The sequence below is a fragment of the Spermophilus citellus genome (assembly GCF_964194105.1).
Source record: "Spermophilus citellus genome assembly, chromosome: 5".
Taxonomy (NCBI): domain Eukaryota; kingdom Metazoa; phylum Chordata; class Mammalia; order Rodentia; family Sciuridae; genus Spermophilus; species Spermophilus citellus.
The window spans coordinates 132,287,073-132,300,284 of NC_138186.1; the positions used below are offsets into that span (position 1 = coordinate 132,287,073).

The following is a 13,212-nucleotide window of genomic DNA, read 5'->3' on the forward strand; positions in this document are numbered from 1 at the left end:
GTACCAGGAACTAGGATTGTGCCCTGGGCTTCAAGCCAAGACCAGGGCTTTTGGCTGAGCTGAACTGAGTGTGATCTTGTACTCTGCTTTTCTCTACAAAGGAAGAAGTCTAAGGTTTGTTCTCTTTCAGAGACAGAGGTCTGCAGTCAGTTTCTGGTGCATCTTGAATACAGCAGAGGTGACCCACAAGACCTTCAGCTGCTGGGAGACTCTTACTAGTCCTTTAAGCCCTTTCAGGCAATTGGAGTCTTCTATCTATTGTGCTGCCCTGTATTGTGCAGTGTTTGAAACCTGTAGGCTCAGGTGGATAAATGATTTTCAGCTATTTACTAGAGATGGAACAATTGCGAAATTCCCTTCATTTTCCATCTCTGCTCACTGGGTAGAATTACAACCCATTTCTATCCCTGAACACACCTACTTGGATGCATGCAGCAGGGGAAATATTTTTATAAACTCATGACCACGAACATCATCAGTTTCCAAAGCTGGGGATGCCAGGACACATTTAGGTAATGGGTCACATGAACACAAAAAAGCGGAAGCACCCAGCTCCACCACTTTCTCTCTGTGAACATCAATTTTCTTATCTAAGAATTAGGGCCAGTGATATTTAACTTACCTATGTGAAATAATGTGCATAAGGCTGGGGATATGGCTTTATTGGTGGAGTGGTTGCCTAGCATGATTGAGGCTCTGGGTTCCATCCCCAGCACTTTGAATAAAAAATGTACATAAAACTCCTATCACAGTGCCTGGCACAGTGTAAGCACCTTGGACAATTACTGAAGACATTTTTGAGTGTCACATCTAGGAAGAAGGGTATCACTGGTATAGGGTTGGCAGAAGCCAGAGGTACTGCTAAACATCCTACAATGCACAGGACAGCACCTACTTCCCACATAATTCTCCATTTAAAAATTGTTAGCAGTGCTGAAGCTGAGAAACCCAGGCTAAATACTTAGAGCCAAAATGGGTGAAGTCAGCTGATTTTCCTTAGGGATAAACACTTTTAACCATGACATTATTGATTTCTTCTATTACCTAGGAGATGAAGAGCCTATAGAATCCAGACACTGCTGAGAAACTAAAATCTGATTTAGATGAGAAAGTAACTTTTCATTGAAACATGAAAAGTTTCCTTGAGTTCAAAAAGAGAGTTATTTTTTTGAAAATTTAGATAAGTATTTGTAACTACGCATCTGGGGAACTGAGTTATAAGTTGAAGGATCAAAGGCTGGAATCTGTTGATTTGGTTTTAAACCAGTAACATAACCTTAAAAAATGTCTTGCTAGGTTTTTATGATGTATTAAATAATTAGATTTTCATGATACATGAGACCAAAAAATGTCAAGTGTTAAATTCTGGGCATTAAGAAACTTTTTTCAATTAAAATGTGTTACAATTAAGCACTTATATCACCAAATATGGGAAATAAGATGTGGATGAAAAATTTTAAATGATCTGAAGGCATAAAAATGTTTTCATAAGGAACAACTTTCCTTGTGTTTTTGTGATATTAATGAAGTCCCTTAGTATGTGGGTCACCATCTCACTGCCTGGGGTAGGTTACATGGGACCCAGGGAAGAGCCTGAGGTCTTGCTCATAGTCCATAGTTGCTACACCATGTTAAGCTTCTGAGGTAGCACTTGTTAATTTTTTTTTTTTTATAAAGAATGTGTTTTTGAAAACTGATTATTAAGCTCGTCTTTCAGTCATCTTTTGCAGACTTCCGTTTTTTGGTTTTGTTTGTCATCTGAGAAGAATTTTCAAAGAGAACTTGGGCCTCTTCCTGCTTTATTCTGTGTTTTGCATGCCACAAATTTCATTAATAAATTCTTAAAATAGTTGAGCTTCTTTTTTTAAGAAATAGTTCTAGATTCAGTCATTCTTTAAAAAAAATGTGTTGAAAATTGACAATTGCATGAACTACGAACAGATTTAAAAGTGGATTTTCTTTGAAAAATTTTCCATTTGAAACATGGGAAATGTTTTCAGAAAATAGGGACAAAGGATAGAGGCTCTTTCTCAATAATTCAACTTGTCCTAATTTTTAAATGTATCTCAGTAGTCATTTATCTCCAGAGAAAGCGATGGAGTGAGTGTGTCTGGGAGTGTGAGACTGGCCAGTGCTGTGAAGGGTTCTGAGTGGAGGAGGAATGATAGGCAGGAGGACGGTTCTGCTAGGGAGTTGAAGTTGGGAACTGTGTGATTGATTCTATCTGTCCTGCTCAGCTGGTCTCCAAAGACACTGTCCCTTCAGCCTCCTTCCAATATCTGGACCCACTTTGGCTGAGTGGTTGATTGGTTCATTCGAGTTCCATCACCCACTCTATAGTATATGAAATAAATCCTCATTCATGATTTTGTAGTATGTGCATTTGCCTCCCACTGAAAGTGAAAGGAAGCAATCAATATATATATTGTAATGGATAAAATTTGTAAAATTTCAATATTTATCCATAACATGTAATTTTATCCTAACATGTAATTTTATCCACTACATGTTATGGATAAAATCATTATATATATAATATATATATCCCCCCTGCCCCGCCGCTTTGGTGATATCACTAAGCCGGTTGAGAAGACCCATCTATTCCTTTTATTTTTGTGTATGTAAAATCCTATCTTGTTTGAATTCAGGGGCAAAATGGCCTTTGGTTTTTATTTTAAATCTAAAACAGCTTCTCTTCCATAAGCTCCATGACACCCTCAGGGGAACTCTCTGATCTAATGATCCTTCTTGTTTGTTCTATTTAATTGGTGATTTGGGGCAACAGCCTCCAATGATTCTGAATGATTTTGTAGGATATAATATTCTACTTCATTCTAGTAAACTATGTATTATTGATTTTGCATCAAATTCTTTTTAGCACCTATTATATGCCACAGCTGTGCTCAATGTACTCATGATTCAGGTCATGTCTCTGCTCTGGAATAGGTCATAGGAAAGGCCTCATAAGCGCTAAATTCAAGGTGGTAAGTGCTAGAATGGAACAGGTGATAGAGGAAGGGTACGACATCCCTGAGGAAGGAGCTGATTCTGAGGAAAGCTTTACAGTGTAGGAACCATTTGACCTGCGCTTTAGGATGAAGTGATATTGGGCACATGAAAATGTTAGGGAAGGGCACAGTTGCTAAAGAATAGCATGAGCAAACATGGGATCAGAAAGGGCCTAATGACAACTGATAAGGCTGAATTGTAGGCTGCCTGGTGCAGGAGACCGGCAGGCTCCAGTGCTGAGGGCTCCTGGCCTTGACCCCCTGCCCAGAGGCTGGCCTGCTGAGATGTTAATGACCAGTTTGTAGTAAGGTCGACAGGTGTGGTGCAGAGGCCCCCTTGAAGCTATTCTAGAATGATGCATTTACTTATTAATGTATGTTTATTATAGAAAATCTAACACATGAAAGTAGTTAGAAGTAGTGAAAAGAAGTTGCTCACAAATACACTTCCCAGTAATATTCATTTTGAAGATTTTTTGTGAATTTCCTTCTCATAGGATTTTTCTATGCATAGAAATATATGCATTTTATATAATATTTGATATAAAATTGAAACTACAGGTTTGTATATTTTAAAATTATGTCATCATTCATTGTTCTTCTGGAAAATGATGTTTTATGATGCATGGACTTCCATAATGCATATAAATAATCCACTTTTGGATGACAAACATTCTGCCTTTTTGTTGTTACTTGTCTTCTGTAATTCTTTTCTGAATCTCCCAGTTAATATTGTTAGGCAAAATCAAACCTCATCTATGATATTGTGTATTCAAATGTTCTCTAATTCCACTGAAAAGGGATAGTAATAATTGTTGGCTGAGGAGAATGGGAAAGAGGCATTTGTTAAAGAAAGGGAGTCTTTACCTCAAATTGCTCTCAGTGGTACTGAGAGTAATTTAAATGTCGGGAAAGACTCCCTTCCTATAATAGTTCTGAGAACCACAGGACTCACTCCTGAACCTAAAGTCCCATTTTCTAGATATTTAAAATATAAACAGCCAGGATTAAAAACTATCTTCATTATCATAATTGACTAGAAAGGAGTACCTATGTGTATCACTAAGATTTTGGACTTGTAAAATCCTTTCTTATTTATTTATATTAAAATTTTAGCTTCAGATACCAATTTTATCCATTACATGTTTATGGTAACCACTTGAACAATACTGAGGAATTTAAAACAGAGTCAATAATTTCCTTTTCCCTGTGCAGTCTCACCTGGTATAGTAGCCTGCATTAACAGTTATCATGTGTCTTTTCTCACCTTCCTCAGTGTTCATAAAAACTCATAGATGGATATTCATGTTTGTATATAGGAGGTGTTTTTATTCTTCCTCCAAATGGGTTGTGTGCAAACGTGACGCAGCAACTTGTTTTTTTTTTGTTGTTGGTTTTTTTTTTTTTTTTTTTTTTTTGCATTTCACAATATACTAAGAAAATTTCTCATGGACAATACATGTTAGTTCATTTCATTATCTTTATTTATTTATTTACTTTTTGGTACCAGGTATTGAACCCAAGGGCACTTAACCGCTGAGCCACATCCCCAGCCCTTTTCTGTATTTTATTTAGAGACAAGGTCTTGCTGAGTTGCTGAGGCTGGCTTTAAACTTGAGATCCTCTTGCCTCAGCCTCCAGAGCTGCTGGGATTACAGGCACGCACCACCACACCCAGCTCATGTCATTATTTTTAATAGCTAAAAAATAGCACTACAGTTTTGTTATACTGTATCAATTTCAGTGTTTGTAGTTTTCTGCCACTTGCCAACAATGCTGCAGTAAATATTTTATACATTTCTCCTTAGGTCTATTCCTTCTATTTTGCAGATTGATTTTCACAGATAGAATAATCAAAGGCAGAAGGACCTTCCTCTCTACCACCTCTTCAACACAGGCTGTTATCCAACTTTTTCAGTTTTGCTGAATGGCTTAGATGAAAGAAAAAAACTATATTTTTGTGATTTTCATTGGCATTGTCTTTATTACATGTGAGTTGAGTGTCTTTTTACTTCCTTTGGCTATTACATTTTCTTGTCTGTGGCTCGCCTCAAAATTTTTAGATTCCTGCACATTTTATGTTTGCTAAACATTCCATGATTCAGAAACACATCTTTTCATCTCTTTTAGGTCTTATTTTTTATCTCCAAATTTCAGGAGGAAAAGAGATTTTTACCTAGACACTGTTAGTAACAGCTATTTGAAATGCTGAAGACTTGATAAGAGAAACTAGAATAATGTGAATGTTCTTGACCTAATTTGCTTGAAGTCAAGGAAAGACCATCTGTACTTCTGACTAGAGCTTTTCAGATCTGCAGGTCTCCAAGGACAGTTGCAGCACCAGTAGGCCTGGGTCCAGGAACGGTGTGTTGGTGGTCATATCATGATATCACTCTTGCCATAGCCTTGGTATTGTGTAAGGACTAGAGAGCCCTAAAAAGCTCAGGCCTGTCTGAAGAGGTGTTTCTTACTACCTACTCCTTTCTTTAAATATACCTTGGGAAAAAGTTAGGTTTTATCCTGCTTCCTGTTCATAGGGTGGGAGTCGAGGGTTGGTGGGGGGGTCCTCCATTACCCAGGGAAGGAGCTTACTGTTTTTCTTGAACTAGCCCTAGGGGATGACCCAGCACTTATCAAAACTAGTGAACATCCAGGGAATGACCCAGGTTGGAATGTAGCCTGTTGGGCAGGGCTGGGCATGTGCAAGCTTGAGTCAGTCTCACTTCCTCAGGGGTTGCAGGAGATGAAACTGGTCCCAGAGCCTATGACTGTAGCTTATGTATCTCAGAAAGACTCAGGGAACCAAATACACAAATAGAAAATCCAGTTCTCAAGTGAACTTGGTAGTAGGAAAAGGAGAAGGAGGGTGAGTTTCTTTTTAAATAAAATGGATGTTAACTTTTATTAATGAGTTTGCATTCAGAGTAATTGTTTTCTCTGGTGTTTTATTCTAATATAAATGAGACAGTCTCCCTTATTGCATAAGGCAAAAATATAAGGCTGAGTGTTTAATTTGGAGGTTTATCTTTTGTCACTCACGTTTGGCTTCCTTTTCCGAGTCCCATGACAGGTGAATTTGAATGCGCGTGCTGTGAAATAGGGTGGAATGCGGAGGGAAGGAACATGACTTATAGGCTTAGCTGGTGCAGCTATTTTTGGGTGGCCAGTACCCATTCTTGAAATCGTTTTTATTTATTTTTCCTCATGCAGTGTGGGAGTTTATTTAGAGAAGGAAGTTCCTGGAGTCTATCCATCAGGAGCTTTAAATATTTTTTGTTTCTCCATAACTATATATGTAGGTTTTTTTATTCATAAGTTTATGGCTACTGTGTTTTTAATGACCTTATTTTTGGATTGTTTTGGTCTGACTTGCAGTGTTATCCAGTATGCATCAGTTTTGTGTGTGGTATCTTTCAAAAATATCCTAAATACCTTCATCTTCTATTTGAAATGTTGACAACTGGAGAAGCTGGGAAGATTTATGGTAAATATTTTACATTTTTAAATGAAAACTGGTTTAGTGTTTCTCCAGTTTTTAGTGTTGTTGTTGGAATTCCAATAACAGCAGACAAGGCCATGTGACCCCCATGTCAGGAATAAAAGCCCAGGTCAGGGTGGCTCCCTCTTTGGTTGTGAGTCAAGTTGGCCCCACCAGAGTCAAGTTGAGAAGCAGCCCCTGGAGGAACACACCAACCAAATCAACTGTAAGAAATTCAAGCTGCTTTATTTCTGACTTTCTTTCAGAAAAGTTGATGTCTTCTATACCCATTCCCTTGACCTATTTCTACAACAGTTTCTTTAAAATTCTTTAAAAATATCTGTAACACAGTCAAGTAAAGCTTTCTTTTACTGATATATTCTAAGCAACATAGATGAACATAAGGTTAGAAAATATAACACAACTATGCCCTGGTGACATGAAGAGACGCCATTCTACTACAGATAGTCTCAGGTAAATACCAGTGTTCAACTTGTCTTGGTTTACCAAATGGGGCTGCCATTGTAGGGTGGTCTGTCAAGCATGAAAAGTCTGATCTCACTTAATATTTCTCATCTTAATTATTTGTAGCTTTTCCTAGGAAGGAGGGATTTAGATTTGTTTTTCTGGGAATGTGAAACAGATCATTGATGTATCAAACAAAACATTGATAAAATGAAAGCTAGCCTGTGACTTCAATGTAGTCTTGAAAGGGCAAGACTCAGTAACAGAAAAGCAGTTATGGTACCTACCAGTAGGGCTTATTTACATATGTGTGTTTGTTATTACTTCTCTAGTCTTTCTAACCATTATATTGGTTGTAAATCTTGGTCATTTTATCTTCAACATTACAAGAAGAGAGATGCCTCCATGCTGAGTAGCAAGTTTAATTTATAGACATTTGAACAATATGTATGTAAGGCCACAATGGCTAATTAAACTATTCCACAAATATTTATTGAGTACCTCCTATGAACAAAGCAGGGAGATACAAAGAAAAAGACACCTTGTGATCTAAAGGAAGAAACAGACAATCATGCAGGTTAAATACAGCTCATTGAGTGCTGCAATATTTTGAAGTCATTGTTCTTTGCCATGCGTGTCACATAATCATTTGCTTTTCATGTGTGCCCTACTTACCATAAGGTGTTTGCTTTACTGGCAAATAATTCTCCCCAAATGTTTGTTAGTAGAAACTAACATCCAAGAGGCTGATGGCCTCTGCTGTGTCTTCAAGTCATGAAGACCTTGGTTCAATTGTCTTCTCACGTACTTGTTTCTTTTCTGAGAAAGTAAAGATTTATGATTTATCTGGGAATATGAGAGGAATATAGTGCAAATTGGTGAAATAAAATTTTGGATCCTAAAACACTGCAGATGATAGCTTGAAATATGACCTGTCTCAAATCTGCAGCCAATATGAGGATCTCAGACTGTAAAACTATGCCTTTTTTTTCTTTCTTTTTAATTTTTTTTTTTTTTTGAGAAGTAAAAGTTTATTTTGCTTCATGGTCTTACCATGGTTGACTGACTCCACAGCTCTGGCCCCAATGTGAGACAAACATCGTGGTGAAAGGGCATGACAGAGGAAATCTGATCGGTTCATGACAGCCAGGAAACAGAGCAAAGCCATGTCTTAATGCAGTAACATTTCCTGTCCTCAGCCCAGGGAAATGATTATCTGAAGCAGGCAACTCCCATGGTCCACAGCAGTGTCTTTGTACCCATGGAGTTAGCAGGTCAGATCTACCCATCATCCAAATCCACACATGATTTTCAGAGCCTTTCACAGGCATGCGTTGGACATGAGACCAGGAAGCCTTTCTTAAACAAGTCCAGTTTGAGCTCTCAGATTATTATTCCTTGGGATGAGTAGGAGTCCTGGTCAGATCTTGGAAATTATCATTTAGGTTTATATGCATCCTAGAAACCTTAACTGGTTCGAGCTTCTTGAAGGTTGTCTATTCCTTTAGTCCCTGTGTACTTGATTACAGTGTGGTACCATATAACTTTTGCTATCTTTAGTGTTCCATTGAATTTTGGTAACTTTGCCGGTTACCAGGCTGTCAGTACACAGTTAACCTGAGAATTTTACATCAATGACATATTTATCTTTTCTGTCAGAAATGGTTGAATGAGAAATGGAAGAATATAATTGTATATACTTGTTGATCATTATCTGTAATAATGTATCACTGCCATTTTTAGCTAAAGTCAGATTTTGGCTAGTCAGAAATCTTTATTTAGAGATGAGAGTCAGTTTAAATCAGCACTATTTAGATGGTCATCTAAGCAGCACATTAAAAAGAACAAGAAGAAAAAAGGAACCATAGAGTCTCAGAATTTAATTGCTCAACCCCAGAAGCATCTTCAAATAAAATATTTAGTAAAAAGCATAAAATTTTTCTTTATTCAATTGACCAGTACATTCTCAGACTGAGCATTATAGATATAATTTCTAGTTTTAGCTACATTATTTGATGAGACCAAAGCTTGGAAAACAACACTATTAATAGTGGTGACTCACATGTTCCTTGCATTTTAAGGTGGACAATAACATTTACAGAGTATTGTGTATCTTAGTTATGAAGTGATTTGTAATGCAGTTCATATTATATAAAGTATATAGCAGTAATATGTATAGAGAGACTAATGTGCAGATTAATATATACAAAGACAGATGGGCCATCAGTTTAAATCAAATTAAGGTATACAACATGATACTAGTTATTCTATGGTTTTAGACAACTTGGCAGGATTTTTAGAAGAGAAACTGTGGAGAAGAAACAAAAGTCTTTCAGCAGTGACGGAATGACATTAAAGACTGGGAATGGATAGGATGTGACCGAGGAACACTGCATTTGGCAGCCCAGCTGGAAAAGAGACTAGTGGAAAAAATCATAATCAGTATAGTTGCAATTATCACTTGCAGCCAGCTGTGTGTATAAGAATGTTCAGATTTAGGCTAGAAGCAACGGATATTCATCTATTGACTGTTTCTGAACTGGGTTTTGACATTATGGAAGTAATGTGTTCAAAATATTTATTTCAGTGTTGTGCAGATTGGTTGGTGGGGAAAGTCTACAAGCAGGGAGATGAAATGTGACTCAAATTTCAGCAATCTGAGTATGTAGTGGTAGAAGCCTGAGTCATTGTCATAGCAATGAAAATTAAAAGGCACAGACAAATATGACAGATATTATGGAAACAGCATCTGGCCAACTTGATCGTTTGATTTTTATCTTAAGGTATTTGTGTGTGTGTGTATGTGTGTGTGTGTGTGTGTGTGTGTGTAGTACTGGGGATTGAGACCAGGCCCTTGTGCATGCAAGGCAAGTACTCTACCAACTAAGCTATATCCCCAGCCCTATCTTAACATATTAATCCAGTGATATAAGTAGAGCAGGTCCTATAAGAGAAAGTTTGAGAGACATAATCTTACCCTGACTCTTCCCAGTGGGGAGGCTGCGGCTATGAAGGCTTCAGACTTTGGCTTTCAGTGAGCCCCAGTCCTCTTGAGCAGAGGGTTTGACAGGAGTCAGAGAGCAGGCAGGTTTGCTTACTGCCTATTAAAAAAGATTCACGTTCCCTGGGTTCAGTGCTCTTCACCTGGGAAGCAAACCCATTGTGTGCACTGTATCCACCTAGGCTTTTCTAGGGAGTTTGGTGGCTCGGAGAACCAACCTTGCATCAGTCAGAGTTTCATTGCTGTGACAAAAATAACTGACAAGAATAACTTAGAGGGGGAAAAGTTTATTTTGGGCTCACAGTTTTAGAGGTTCAGTCCATGGTCGGCTGACACCATTGCTTTGCTTCATGAGGGAGAATATCATGGCAAAGGGGCATGGCAGAGGCAACCTAGGGTTGCTCATCTCATGGCAACCAGGAAGGAGTGAGCAAGCATCCAGGGACAGAATGTAGTTCCCAAGGACATACCCTCAGTGACATGCTTCTTCCCACCATGCCCTACCTGCCTACAAGTTACCACCCAGTAATCAATTTAGATTCTAACCCATCAAATGGATTAATCCACTGATTAAGTCACAGCTCTCATAATCTAATCATTTCGCCTCTGAACACTCCTGCATTGCTCAACATGAGCTTTTGGGGGATACTTCATATCTAAACCAAAACAAACCTAATTGTGGTATTCATGCCATAAGTCTTTTAGCCAAGAGTCTTGGTTCTTCTCCAAGCATTTGGGAAATTGTAGCAGGTAATTTTTTCACTTGCAAGTTGGGTAAAATCTCAGACCCTTTAATGTTCATGGTGCCACCTGACTTATGTGCTTCTGGGGAGGAAGAGAAAAAAATAAGATGTATAATATGTTTGGTGCCTAGCTCATGTTTTTGAAAAATCACATTTATTCTACTTCTTCCCTTGAGAGAGTAATTGAGCAGCTGCTGAGAGGAAAGCTCCTGCAGTGGTAGTAACAGCTAAGCCCTTCTCAGTATGGTTTCAGAGTTGAGGCAGACCTTTCTTCTGAGTTTCAGAATATATTTTGGCATGATTCAGGGAAAGAAACCCCCCAAAAGGCTTAAGAATGGTAAATTATTATGCTACTCGGTTGCAGGTGAAAATCTGAGTCTCTCATTAACTCTTAAGGCCAAAAATTATCATTAAAGAGCAACAAAGAGGCTGCCTGATAGCAGTTCTTTACATATTTTACAAGGGTTCTGCTGGAGATAAGGGTGGGGTAACTGTAATCATCTAAGATGGTTTTCTGTGACAGAGGAAGAGGGGAAAAGAAGTGATGATATCTCATTTCTAGTTACATAGATATGGACACATACAGTCTAGCTCTTCCTTTATGCAGGTTTCACATTCATGGGTCCAACCAACTGTGGATCAAAGATATTCAGAAAAATAAATTGTGCCTGTACTGAACATGTACAGATTTTTTCCTTGTCATTATTTTCTAAACAGTACAGAATAACATTATTTATATAATATTTACATTGTATTAGATTCATAAGAGATCTGTAGATGACTTTTGTAGCATATGGGAGTATATATGTAGGTTATATGCAAATACAAGGCCATTTTAAAAACGGACTTTAGCATTTGAAGACTTTGGTTATTTGTGTGGGGTCCTGGAGCCAATCTCCCATAGGTACTCAGGTATGATTTGGTAGTATATACCAGTGTGTGTGTGACTTGAAACTTCTAAGGTACCAAAAGTATTAAGATACCCATCATTCTGTATACCACCAAGAAAGAAAGAAATACTGCCAATTAATACTAAGACACTATTGATTGTAAGAGGCATCTGAATTTCTTAGATAGTAAAATGTGGGGGAAATATGTATGCTGCAGTATATAGGAAAAATGTAGACTGAATGTATGACCTCTGAGAGGTGGGATTATGATTTATTTTTATGATTGTGTATGTAAGCAAATTTCCCACAATGCCACTGTTTCCCTACAACAATCTGACCCTACTTTCAACGGCTGGAGGTAGGAGGTCTCCAGTCCTGCAGAACCCACTTTAAAATCCCTTGGCTTTTCATCCATTAGGAGTCAAGACTTGGCTTTAGGATGTGAGGGGGTAAAGCACCCCTGTATTGTTCTTGGCATTGCAGCCTCTACCAGAGTTACCGGGCAACAGGAAATGTGACAAGTTACTTTTTAAAAAAATGAATGAAAAGCAGTTCAGTTAAGAGAAGTGCATGAGAAGTTATACTTAGATTTCTGTGATGGGTTGAAGAAATGTGCAGAAAGCAAGATTCTAGTAAATAAACTTGTTTTATGTCTTTAATTTTCACCTTTCTAGAATTGTCTTAGTTTTAGTGTGCTCTTAAAAATAATCATAAATCCTAAAGTAATGGGATTAGCTCAATGTTTTTCCCTTGGGGAATAAATGGAGATATTCCAAAGTTTTATGTTAAAATAATTCCTGAGGTTATTTTTACCAGACATTATGAAGAAAATATAATTAAGTGATAAATATTATGGTCTTAAATATCTTATTTAAGACATGATTAATTTTCATTTAAGCTACTTTATTGCATTCCTTCTTTTATTAAATCTTGGGATAATTTTGTATTCTTTTCAAAGTAGGTGGTTTTTTTTTCCCTTTGCTTGTTACATAGCTGGATTTATTACATTCCCTCACTTAGTACAATATTATGTTTCTATTTGAAAGTAATTCTGTAATTTCTATATATTTGCCAATAACACAGGATATGGTCACTGACGCAAAATCATAGTTTGTAATGACTTCAGCTCTCAAAGTCAATTATGGCCATGAAGCCACCATCTAACCTCCAGGAATGTTTGACTGGATGCATTAAGAGTATGTGGATGGCAATGGGTGGTTTGGTCTCAAGATTGGAGTGGGTACCTTCACCTAAAGCTCATCTCATGATTCATGGCTGCTAACATTTTGTTTAATATTCTTCAGACAGTTGTAAGACAGGGAAGCACTGCTGTGTCTTGAATACGTCCCTGAAGTTCGTGTGATGGCAACTAATCCCTAACATCTTAAAAAATGGGACTTTAAGAGATGGTTAGATCATGAGAACTCTTCCCTCACCTATGGATTCAAACTGCTAATGTGGAATTAGATTAGTTACTGCAGGAGTAGATTCCTGGTGAAAGGGTGAGTTTGGTCCCCTTTCTTCCTCTCTTATGAGTGCTGTCTTGCCCATCCTCCATGGGATGACACAGCAAGGAGACACACAAGTGTAGGACCCTTGATTTTGATTTCTCAGCTATAAAACTATG

The 13,212-nt window shown here is 37.7% G+C and overlaps 1 protein-coding gene and 1 long non-coding RNA gene across 10 annotated transcripts in view; one reads left to right on the plus strand and one right to left on the minus strand.

Annotated features, from left to right (window-relative positions):
- The window catches only part of TPD52L1 (TPD52 like 1), an 88,479-nt gene that overhangs the window by 31,422 nt on the left and 43,845 nt on the right, over positions 1–13,212 (plus strand). Inside the window, exon 1 of one of the 8 annotated variants that reach the window (XM_081296097.1) lies at positions 5,844–5,874. The exons of 1 other annotated variant lie outside the window; for it this stretch is intronic. Coding sequence is in view for 5 of the 7 variants with exons in the window: in XM_081296093.1 (XP_081152219.1) it covers positions 6,459–6,492 (34 nt within the window). In the remaining 2 variants the exon portion in view is untranslated. Of the gene's footprint in view, positions 1–5,843; positions 5,875–6,385; positions 6,493–9,703; positions 9,735–13,212 lie in introns of those variants that run through there. 6 more of the 8 variants (XM_081296093.1, XM_081296095.1, XM_081296098.1 and 3 more) reach the window with 6 other exon arrangements.
- Positions 6,499–10,131, minus strand: LOC308650122. Of its 2 annotated transcripts, none has more exons than XR_014022252.1 (3): positions 9,929–10,131; positions 7,627–7,770; positions 6,499–6,684 (listed from the first exon to the last, which is right to left on the minus strand). It is a non-coding gene; the product is annotated as an uncharacterized lncRNA (long non-coding RNA). The 2 variants fall into 2 exon arrangements; XR_014022253.1 differs by lacking the exon at positions 9,929–10,131 and adding an exon at positions 8,005–8,030.